At 39.9% G+C, this 12,243-nt stretch overlaps 1 protein-coding gene across 4 annotated transcripts in view; it reads left to right on the top strand.

Moving 5' to 3' along the window:
- The first annotated feature begins 1,697 nt into the window (after positions 1-1,697).
- The window catches only part of LOC110508403 (serine/threonine-protein kinase STK11), a 47,007-nt gene continuing 36,461 nt past the window's right edge, over positions 1,698-12,243 (top strand). For 3 of the 4 annotated variants that reach the window (XR_002471301.2, XM_021588914.2, XM_021588915.2), the window contains exons 1-2: positions 2,031-2,219; positions 3,044-4,051. Coding sequence is in view for 2 of the 4 variants with exons in the window: in XM_021588914.2 (XP_021444589.2) it covers positions 3,768-4,051 (284 nt within the window). In the remaining 2 variants the exon portion in view is untranslated. Of the gene's footprint in view, positions 1,848-2,030; positions 2,220-3,043; positions 4,052-12,243 lie in introns of those variants that run through there. The other variant, XR_005040119.1, reaches the window with a different exon arrangement.

Genomic DNA, 12,243 nt, shown 5'->3' with positions numbered 1-12,243 from the left:
CTTGTAATAAATTAGCCTAATATGATCCACTAGCGCTAGCAATCCTCAGGAACAACAACATGAACGTGACAGATGAAAGAAAGCTAAACTAATGGACTAACCATGCATCATGGAATGATGCAAAATGTAAGGAAACTAACACTAAAACAACAGTTGTAAATGTATGTGGGTATAACTGACTGTGGCTACCGATTGTGGCTAATATTTAACATGATACAAATTGTAAAAAAAAAAAGAAAAGTCTGGCCATGTAAATAAAATATTATAGAAATCATAAATCAACTCAGTAGAGTTGGCGCTGTACTGTCATTTGTGCATGGCTACAGAAGCCTATAGCTTGGGTCTCCAAATTTCATCCTTGCAAGTTATATTTGTCTCCAGCGATCATAAGATAAAATATATCTAAAACAATTGCCATTTATATTTAGAATCCCCTTAACTAAATAGCTTACTCAAATACCTTGCTCTTATCGATAGCTCTTATACATTTGTAAATTACAGTACATGGAGAATAGTGTTATATCTATCTGAAAAAATAAAGTAGAAGTGACAAGTTGCTTGGCCTTATTCATTGTTTCATCACGCGTAAGGTGGTGGAACTGTGAGGAAATTAAGTCTAGGTCAGAATATCTGTAGACTCCTCTGCCATAACCTTAATTTCTTTGATCGCCACCCAAATCGAATAGCGAGTGAATAGCATGCTATTCTCCTGCTTAAGTTAATTGTCAGAATATGCAAAGAGACAAGTGCATAAAACGGGAATTCCATTCCATTTCCTTGCGCTTAACTCGGGTTGGAATTCCCCCCTGATCTAGGATCACTGATCAGGTCCCTCTATGTGATCAGTAGATGCAGCTGCTGTTTCAGCACTGAGGACCGGACCCCTGAACAACTTCTCATTATAGGAAAGGTCACATGTCATAAGTTATTGTAGTGATGACACAATTGTCTTAATATTGAATTGTGTCTATTGATTAAAATTTATTTCAGGACATATCATTCTGATTCAGACTCTTCGCACCTGTTTCTTGGGCCAAAAATAACAAGTGTTTTTTTTTTTCATGCCCACGGCTATCCATATTATCCAAGGTATTGATAACCATAGAAATGTGTGCTTTCATGAATATAAACAAAGATTTTTGGCATTCTTATCAACATTTCAGAAAAAGGCTAATTTAATTAAGTTCAATTACATGTAATAGCTTTTAAAATCCTCTGGATCACAGTAGCGAGCTGTTAACCATTTTAACCATGTTAACCATTTGAGACCTGAACATAGAACCTTGAAATGACAGATGATATGTGTAAATAAACACAAACACACTGCATAAAAAATAGAGGTAGACAGACTTTTGTATCCCACTTTTTACATAGATTGACTTTTTTTTTAAAATCTGAAAGTGTTATTGAATATGACAACTTGAGAAATTACAGTTCAACAATTGATCTTAAAAATGGTCTTTATTAAAAACCAAATTTGCATAGAGGGGGTCAATCCCTAATCATTCCCTAAAACCTATGCACTTGTGGCGATCTGAGATTATTTGACAGGTGTAATCAATCTGATAATAACTCCCACCCTATGTTGAAGTTAAATCTCCAATCAAAACTCCAAAAGTGCATAGGGTGTACACCCTAGGGGTGATTAGAAAAGTGATCGAGTTGCCTATTTCAATTTCCTGAGTTTGGCATGCTAACTTCTTAATACATTCTGCATTTTAGCTAACATGAGTATTTGTATCTTTCTGTCACACTTACACAGTCTAATCCTTTATTTGTGCTGCCAACCTACACTGTATACACCTCCCCTAAACCCTGGAATATTATAGGAGGGGGGGTACTTCCAGGTATGAACAAAATGAAAAACTTAAACCTAAAAATGTAATACATGTTGTTTGTATTTATTTTATGTTATTCCATGTCCAATTTTGACACAATAAATGAGAAAACAAGTCGATTTTAGTTTGTAAAATTCAGAAACGAAAGACGAAAAACGGCAATTTCGTTTTTCCACGCCCCGTTTTGACTCGGCGTTGACGCAAGTGAGAGGTTGGCTTTCATTCATCTGGAGCAATAACATGGCGGCAACCTGATAGCAGCTCCATCAAAAATAGCAAACCTCACATATTTGTGCAAACAGACACAAATAAAAAAAATACAGAGGAAGACTACATAACTAACAGGACATCCATCGACTTCGATTCAGTCTGAATGTCAAGGTGAGACTTGTTTACCAAAAGGCCAACGTTTAGCTAACCTACCATCTGTATTTAACGTTAGCCGTTAACTACTGTAGCTTTTTGCAGTTTGTAAACACTGTAGGGATGACGTAGCTAACTTACTGTTACTGTACTCGTCTTGTTTGTTAGTAACTTTATCTGATTCTGAGCATAGCCTACAAAACTAACTAAACACCGATTACTTATCCGAGTTAAATGGTTAACGTTATCTAGCACGTCGTTAGCTAGCTACAGAAATGCTAGTTGAATGAAAGTGTAACGTTACATTTGTGCTGGGGTTCGGAACGATAGGAGTTGAGGTGTTAAAAGCATGTTACCCGGTGTAGTCACACCGAAACTATTTGTTTGGAAAACTACCCTCGTCAGTTGAGGAAGGCAACTATGGCTCTGTACTGAAACAAACAGCAAAATACCCGAGGCTAGTTAACGTTCACTAGTTAGCTAGCTCAAGCCAACACATAAACATGAGCAGATTTTTTTTGGAACACAAAATAAGCATGCGCATATTTTTGGGTTGCAAGCTTTTCTATGTACGACACGCGTTTACTGAGTCGTGCGACAGCTAGTTGTCTGAGAAGAACATTTCATAAAAGATTTTCCTTGTTTGCTTGCGTTCTTAAACGCTGATCTTATGATTTAGTATTTTGACAGCAGACCGGGCAGAAGTAGCGTAAAACGCATAGCTAGCCAGTCTTGTGGACCTATCCTGTAGCAGTCACTCGCTTTCTACAAAATGAACATTAGGCTAATATCCCACCTGATTGCTGAGAGATTTGACTGTTGATGTCGTTATTCACCCACAGGTTCCCTGGAACATAATCCTGAGTTGCCAGTTGAGAAAGGCTAGTGGACTCACTAGAAGAGCTGACAAGAAATATAGGATTCAGAGCAGTAATAACGATACTAAAGACTGAAAGGACTCATTTTGGTTTGAGTATTTAGCTATTGCATCTGGACTTAGATCAAGGCAAACCGATGGTGCCCTCTCTGAAGTAGAGACCATGGATCGCTACCAGGACCTATGGCCGAAGTCCAGGGCTTGGGTTTGAAACGGGACCATTTTACCTCTCCCCCTGCCTGTCACCATCCCATATCAGATCACAGATGGAGGTGACATGGAGCTAAGCAGTGAAATGTAATCTCGGCCAGAGATCCCGCTCTCTGCTCAGTAGCACCTGTCACAGCCTGAACTCTCCACAAATATTTTCATCCTGGACCTTGAACTCATTCGGTCTTAGCTAACTGCCCTACACCTCTCTGGTAACTGTTACAGCTAGCCTACAGTTTCCCACAAACCAAAACTAACCCCTTCATGTTTACAGACCTACTCTATCCCAACGTCAACAGTTTCTCTCAATGCCCAGACCTGGCCACACCTCCCATGTCCCTTGATTTTTTTCTAATTGAACTGTATCCCTGAGCCACCACGACACACAGCCAGGCCAAAGGCTTGAGGTCACAGTGCAGTTGCATTGGACTGTCTGGAGCACACTGCAGTGACTAAGCTCTAACTAAGTTGATTTAAACATGAGTGACGGGGAGCTGCAGCACCTGGACTATCTGACTGAGAATGAGCTGATGGGCATGGACACGTTCATTCACCGCATTGACTCAACCGAGGTGATCTACCAGCCACGCAGGAAGAGGGCCAAGCTGATTGGGAAGTACCTGATGGGAGACCTGCTGGGGGAGGGCTCCTACGGTAAGGTGAAGGAGATGCTGGACTCTGACACACTGTGTCGCAGGGCCGTCAAGATCCTCAAGAAGAAGAAGCTGAGGCGGATCCCCAACGGAGAGGCTAATGTGAAGAAGTAAGTTTTGGGGATGGGAGTTTGTGTGGTGGTGGATTTTTCTTTCATTTTTTTCTCTCCCTATCTTTCTTTTTGCTCTTCTTCCCTCTGTTTACACTCTTGGTCATGCATTGTCAAGCACAAGTATTTATTAACTATTATAAACTGGCTGATTTGAGCCCTGAGTGCTGATTGGCTAACAGCCATGGTATATCAGACCGTATACCACGGGTATGACAAAACATTTATTTTTACTGCTCTAAATGTGTTGGTAACCAGTTAATAATAGGAATACGGCTCCTTGGGGGTCTGTGATAGATGGCCAATATACCACAGCTAAGGGCCGTGTCCAGGCACTCCTTATTGCGTCGTGCGTAAGAACAGCCCTTTGCCATGGTATATTGGCCATATACCACACCCCCTTAGTCCTTATTGCTTAAATGTCACTGCTATAGGATGATTGCTTGGGTAACGCTTAATATTGTGCCTCTGTGATTATCATTAGCATGTGCATAGTCTATTACTGTGTTCACGCCTACAGTGTCTCAATAACTGTTTTCTCTACATGTCTAAAGTGCACAACAACACTTTGGATCTTCATTTGCATTTCGCTCTCCTATTCAAATAAGTCCCTTTCCCTACATGGCGGCACCATAGAGCACCTAGAGATTTTGAGAAAATACCCTCGGCCAGACCTTTTTCGGTAATGTGAATTTGTCACATCTAGACCACTACCTCCGGAGGTCGAGCACTACACTCGCCTGACAGTTGCCCCCTCCAAGCAGGTCAGTATAAACAGAATTGTCTCGTTGAGCCCAACACTCATAGCCGAGTGACGTTTTTGAAACCGCCGAAATGTATAGGCATTTTCCTTATATTATACTCATTTTTTGTTTTTTTACAGGAAAAGACGGTTATTCTGAAATTGTCGCCGTATGTTTAAAGCAGGGATGTGTAACTGCCGGGCCTGCCCCCCCTTTTGTAGGCCCACTGAGGTATAACAACTGTTAAATCCCTGTGGATTGATGAGTAATTGAAAAATGTTACGGTTGAGGGATGAGGCAAATAAGTCTGGCTGCACAACCGATTGGCAAATGTTATGCAAATTGAGAAATCATGTGACTAAACTAAGTAAAAAGAAGAAGCTATACTATGAAACAAAGATAAATTATATAAGAATGATAGTAAAACGCTTTGGAACACCTTAAATGAAATCTTGGGCAAATGGCAAACTCGGCTCCTTCGTTCATTGAATCAGATGTCTCATTCATCACAAAACCCACTGATATTGTCAACTACTTCAATATTGTTTTAGGGCTGACCCCATTTCGTCGACTGGTTTGATTGTTTGGTCTACAGGCTGTTGGTCGACCTAGACTTCTTTAGTAGCAATAATTATTTATATATATCACACACAGTGGGCTCCAAAATTACTGGCACATCTGACTGGCAATGCACAAACAATACTTTAAAAAATATAAACAATATAATTATAGAGAGACTCAAAATACCAACATTTGAGAAATACTGTACTTTATTAATGTTTCAATGGAACCAACCAAAATCATAATTTAATACAAAGTACATTTCACTAAAATCAAGGTTTCATAATGATTGGCTCTCCTCATTTAGTACTTAGTGCAACCACCTCTGGCAAGGATAACAGCATGGAGTCTTTTCCTGTGATGTTTGACAAGGTTAAGGAACACATTTGGAGGGATTTTTGGACCATTCCTCTATGCAGATCCTTTCAAGATCCTTCATTCTTGGGTTTGCGCTTATCAACTGCCCTCTTCAACTCAGCCCACAGGTTATTGATTGGATTGAGGTTTGGCGACTGAGATGGCCTTGGCACAACATTGATTTTGTTGTCACAGAACCATTTCTGTGTGCATCTTGAGGTATGTTTTGGGTCATTGTCTAGTTGGAAAGTCCACCTATGGCCAAGGCCCAGCCTTCTGGCAGAGGTAACCAGATTGTCAGCCAAAATTGCCTGATACTTGGTGGAATTCATTGATGGCACAATCTTAACCAGTGCCCCTGGACCTCTGGAATTAAAACAGCCCCAAAACATCACTGACCCACCACCATATTTCACCATGGGTATGAGGTGCCTCTTCCTTGTAGGCATCTCTGTTTCGATGCCAAATGTGCCAATGCTGTATCTGACCAAAACGTTCAATTTTGGTCTCATCTGACCAGAGCACCTTCTTCCAGTCATAATTTAAATGACGTTTGGCAAACTACAAGCGCTGGCGTCTGTGTCTTGTGTTCAGAAAGGGCTTTCTTCTGGTAACACTTCCAGCCTGTGGTTTGAAAGCTGGTGACCCCAAGACGCCACCAAGGCCTGCAATTCTTTCACTGTGATTCTTGGGGATTTTGTTGCTTCTCTCACCATCCTCCTCCCTTCCTGGTGGGCAAATGCGTCCTTTACCTGTGAGGTTTTCAACTGTTCCATATCTTTAGAATTTTTAAATAATTGCCCTGACAGTGCTCAGTGGTCTATTCAGTCGTTTTGTGAATCTTCTTCTAGCCATTACCAGATTTATAAAGGTCAATGACCATCTCTCTCTTTTGAACTGTCAGTTCTTTTGTTTTCTTCATGGTGTTGGATGACAAAGGGATATTGCATGCATGTTACCTCATTTTTTTTATGCCTGAGTAAAACAGGAAGTGATGTAATGGCTCAATATAGTTGCTTAAGAGTTAAACTTATTTAAGTGGAATTTAATTCCTGGCTTAATTATGGTAGATGTTATTTATAGTCATCTTTATGGGTGCCATTAATTGTGAAACTCTGATTTGGAGGACGTAGATTTTTAATAAAACACATATGGAATCATGTAGAAACCAAAAAAGTGTTAAACAAATGAAATTATATTTGAGATTCTTAAAAGTAACCACCCTTTGTCTTGACAGCTTTGCACACTTGGCATTCTCTCAACCAGCTTCATGGGGAATGCTTTTCCAACAGTCTTGAAGGAGTTCCCACATATGCTGAGCACTTGTTGGCTGCCTTTCCTTCACTCTCTGGTCCAACTCATCCCAAACCATCTCAATTGGGTTGAGGTCGGGTGATTGTGGAGGCCAGCTCATCTGATGCAGCACTCCATCACTCTCCTTCTTGGTCAAATAGCCCTTACACAGCCTGGAGGTGTTTTGGGTCATTGTCCAGTTTAAAAACAAATGATAGTTCCACTAAGATCAAACTAGATGGGATGTCGTATCGCTGCAGAATGGCGTCCTTTTATTTTTTATTTTTTTTGTTGTTGCAGCAATTCCACCATGAAGGCCTGACTCAGTCTCTTCTGAACAGTTGATGTTGAGATGTGTCTTGAACTCTGAAGCATTTATTTGGGCTTTAACTTTAATGAACTTGTCCTCTGTAGCAGAGGTAACTCTGGGTCTTCCTTTCCTGTGGCGTTGCTCATGAGAGCCAGTTACATCATAGCGCTTGATGGTTTTTACAACTGCACTTGAAGAAACGTTCAAAATTCTTGAAATTATCAGATTTTGACTGATCTTCATGTCTTAAAGTAATGATGGACTGTTGTTTCTCTTTGCTTATTTGAGCTGTTCTTGCCATAATATGGACTTGGTCTTTTACCAAATAGGGTTATCTTCTGTATACCACCCCTTCCTTGTCACAACACAACTGATTGTCTGAAACGCATTAAGAAAGAAAGAAATTCCACAAATTAACTTTTAACAAGGCACACCTGTTAATTGAAATGCATTCCAGGTGTCTACCTCATGAAGCTGGTTGACATATTAATTTTTTTTGGTTACTACATGATTCCATATGTGTTGTTTCATAGTTTTGATGTCTTTTTACTATTATTATACAATGTAAAAATAAAGAAACCCTTGAATGGGTAGGTGTGAACTTTTGACTGGTGCATGTGTGTGCATACAGTTCAAGTTTACATACTTAGGTTAGTCATTATAACTTTTTTTCAACCACTCCACAAATTTCTTGTTAACAAACTATAGTTTTGACAAGTCGGTTAGGACATCTACTTTGTGCATGACACAAGTAATTTTTCCATCAATTGTTTACAGACATTATATTTCACTTATTCACTGTATCACAATTCCAGTGCGTCAGAAGTTTATATACACTATGCCTTTAAACAGCTTGGAAAATTCCAAAAAATGTCATGGCTTTAGAAGCTTCTGATAGGCTAATTGACATCATTTGAGTCAATTGGAGGTGTACCTGTGGATGTATTTCAAGGCTTACCTTCAAATTCAGTGCCTCTTTGCTTGACATGGGAAAATCAAAAGAAATCAGCCAAAACTTCAAAAAATACATTGTAGACCTCCACAAGTCTGGTTCATCCTTGGGAGCAATTTCCAAAAGACTGAAGGTGCCACGTTCATCTGTACAAACAAGTATAAACACCATGGGACCACGCAGCTGTCATACTGCTGAGGAAGAAGACGTGTTCTGTCTCCTAGAGATGTATGTACATTGGTGCGAAAAGTGCAAATCAATCCCAGAACAACAGCAAAGGACCATGTGAAGATGCTGGAGGAAACAAGTAAAGTATCTATATCCACAGTAAAACGAATCCTATATCGACATAACCTGAAAGGCCACTCAGCATGAAAGAGGCCACTGCTCCAAAACCGGCATTAAAAAAAGCCATAATACGGTTTGCAACTGCACATGGGGACATAGATCATTATTTTTGGAGAAATGTCCTCTGGTCTGATTAAACAAAAATAGAACTGCTTGGCCATAATGACCATTTGTTATGTTTGGAGGAAAAAGGGGGAGGCTTGGAAGCCGAAGAACACCATCCCAACTGTGAAGCACGGGGATGGCAGCATCATGTTGTGGGGATGGCAGCATCATGTTGTGGGGGTGCTTTGCTGCAGGAGGGACTGGTGGACTTCACAAAATAGATGGTGTCATGATGAAGTAAAATTGTGTGGGTATATTGAAGCAACATCTCAAGACATCAGTCAGGAAGTTAAAGCTTGGTCGCAAATGGGTCTTCCAAACGAACAATGACCCCAAGCATGCTTCCAAAGTTGTGGCAAAATGGCTTAAGGACAACAAAGTCAAGGTATTGGAGTGGCCATCACAAAGCTCTGACCTCAGCCCTTAGAAAATTTGTGGCCAGAACTGAAAAAGCGTGTGCGAGCAAGGAGGCCTACACACCTGACTCAGTTACACCAGCTCTGTCAGGAGGAATGGGCCAAAATGTACCTAATGTATTGTGGCAAGCTTGTGGAAGGCTACCCAAAACGTTTTACCCAAGTTAAACAATTTTAAAGGCAATGCTATCAAATACTAATGGAGTGTGTGTGACCCACAGGGAATGTGATGAAAGAAATAAAAGCTGAAACAACTAATTCTCTCTACTATTATTCTGACATTTCAAGTTCTATAAATTAGTGGTGATCCTAACTGACCTAAAACAGGACATTTTTACCTGGATTAAATGTCAGGAATTGTGAAACTGAATTTAAATGTATTTGGCTAAGGTATGTAAATTTCCGACTTCAACTGTATGTCTGTATTCTTAAAGAATTATAGAGGGCAGTTTGGAAAAAACGAATCCTGTCCGAATCATCCTCTGGAATAACGGACTTTCTGAAGTAATAATTACATACCCAACGTTCTCTAGTAATGTTAGTCCCATGCAAATAGGTATTTGGTCACATGCATACATGTGCCACATAAAGAGAGCAAGGGTTGAGTGAGTAGGGAATGTTTTTTTTCTAAACAAATTAGGAATTTTGGTAACTGAACCTTTTTAGTCAGAAATGGCTGTAGTTATGTTGCATATGTAGCAACACGGACAGTGTGGGAAACACAAATGTTCTGTGGTGGTTGCTGCAGCAGGGAGGAGAGGGTGACAACGGGCGCTAGTCACACTTCAAAAACCTTTTTTATTTAATATATTTATTTTTTTAGCAGTGCAGCAAATATGACTCCTGCCCGGCACAATCAAATCAATTGCTGGTCGGACTCCCTCTAGTCATTTGTGTGCCTTAATTATTTAATCATAGTGTGCTTAAAGCATCAGACAAGCTCAGTGAATATAGTTGATTTGATTAAAACACATACATGTTTTGCATTTAGGCCAAAGAGTTCAATCATCAGACCAGAGAATCTTGTTTCTCATGGTATGAGAGGTGCCTTTTGGGAAACTCTCTATGCGTTCTATCCTGTGCCTTTTACTGAGGAGTGGGCTTCCATCTGGCCGCTCTACCATAAAGGCCTGATTGGTGGAGTGCTGCAGAGATGGTTGTCCTTCTGGAAGGTTCCCCCATCTCCACATACATATACATATATTTGTATATAACTGCCTTAATGTTGGAACACAGGAAGAGTAGCTGCTGCCTTGGCAGTAGCTAATAGGGATCCTTAATAAATACAAAATAGCTGAAATACATGTTTTATTATAATAAAAATTCAACGGGGACTTGCTCATGTGACTCAGGAGAGGCAAATGTACTGCTTGTTGTTTCAGCACAGCTGGGTGAGGGATGGGCGCAAGAGGAGCAGGGGCCAGAAAGAGAAAATAGCCAAACCAAATCCTTCAAGTTTGACAAACTTGTTGCTGTGATAGGCACTGCTGGATGAGATGATAGGTTATCTATCTTGCATCAAATCGATGCAAAGAAGCTAGCTAGCCAGCTAAGTTAGTTAGCCAGCTAGCTAGCAAGGTTGCATCACAACCTGGTATGGCAACTGCTCTGCATTTGACTGTAATGCGCTACAGAGTAGAGGTTGGCCGATTTTTTTTTAAATTTTTTTTTTAATTTTTTTTTTAAGTTTAATTATTTTTTAATTAGGGCCGTTTTCATAATAATCAGTAATCGGTGTTCTCGGACACCGATTATGGCCATAGATTACATTGCACTCCACGAAGAGACTGCGTGGCAGGCTGACCACCTGTTAAGCGAGTGCAAGCAAGGAGCCATGGTAAGTTGCTTGCTAGCATTAAACTTATCTTATAAAAAAAACAATTAATCTTAACAATCACTAGTTAACTACACATGGTTTATATTACTAGTTTATCTAGCTTGTCCTGCGTTGCATATAATCGATGCGGTGCCTGTTCATTTATCATCGAATCACAGCCTACTTCACCAAACGGGTGATGAATTAACAAGCGCATTTGTGAAAAAAGCACGTTCTTACACCAATAAATACCTAACCATAAACATCAATGCCTTTTAAAAAAATCAATACACAAGTATATATTTTTAAACCTGCATATTTAGTTCATATGCTAACATGAATTATTTTAACTTGGAAATTGTGTCACTTATCTTGCATTCTGTGCAAGCAGAGTCTGGGTATATGCAGCAGTTTGGGCTGCCTGGCTTGTTGCGAACTGTGTGAAGACCATTTCTTCCTAACAAAGACCGTAATTAATTTGCCAGAATTGTACATAATTATGACATAACATTGAATGTTGTGCAATGTAACAGCAATATTTAGACTTAGGGATGCCACCCGTTACATAAAATATGGAACAGTTGCGTATTTCACTGAAAGAATATACTTTTTTTCCCTCTCAATGATTAGTTTCCCCGATTTGACCATATTAATGACCTAAGGCTCGTATTTCTGTGTGTTATATTATGATTAAATCTATGATTTGATAGAGTAGTCTGACTGAGCGGTGGTAGGCAGCAGCAGGCTCGTAAGCATTCATTCAAACAGCATTTTCCTGTATTTGCCAGCATTGCACTGTTTATGACTCCAAGCCTATCAACTCCCGAGATTAGGCTGGCAATACTATAGTGCCTATAAGAACATCCAATAGTCAAAGTTACCTGGGAATATTGAAGACTCATGTTAAAAGGAACCACCAGCTTTCATATGTTCTCATGTTCTGAGCAAGGAACTAAATTGTTAGCTTTTTTACATGGCACATATTGCACTTTTACTTTCTTCTCCAACACTTTGTTTTTGCCTTGAAAAATCATAATCGGTCGACCTATACTACAGAGGGTAGTGCGTATGGCCCAGTACATCACTGTTATTATTGTTCATATTAAACACCCCTACCTGTTGGCCAGAAGCAGAACTTTCTTCTGAAACTCGTCAATCTATTCTTGTTCTGAGAAATGTGAGAAATTGCCATGAAACTGAAGATCTCGTACAACTCTGTGTACTACTCCCTTCACAGAACAGCGCAAACTGGCTCTAACCAGAATAGAAAGGAGTGGGAGGCCCCGGTGCA

The sequence above is a fragment of the Oncorhynchus mykiss genome, chromosome 28, assembly GCF_013265735.2.
Source record: "Oncorhynchus mykiss isolate Arlee chromosome 28, USDA_OmykA_1.1, whole genome shotgun sequence".
NCBI lineage: Eukaryota > Metazoa > Chordata > Actinopteri > Salmoniformes > Salmonidae > Oncorhynchus > Oncorhynchus mykiss.
The sequence above is the reverse complement of the archived record's forward strand: the minus strand, read 5'-3'. Positions and strand labels throughout refer to the sequence as shown.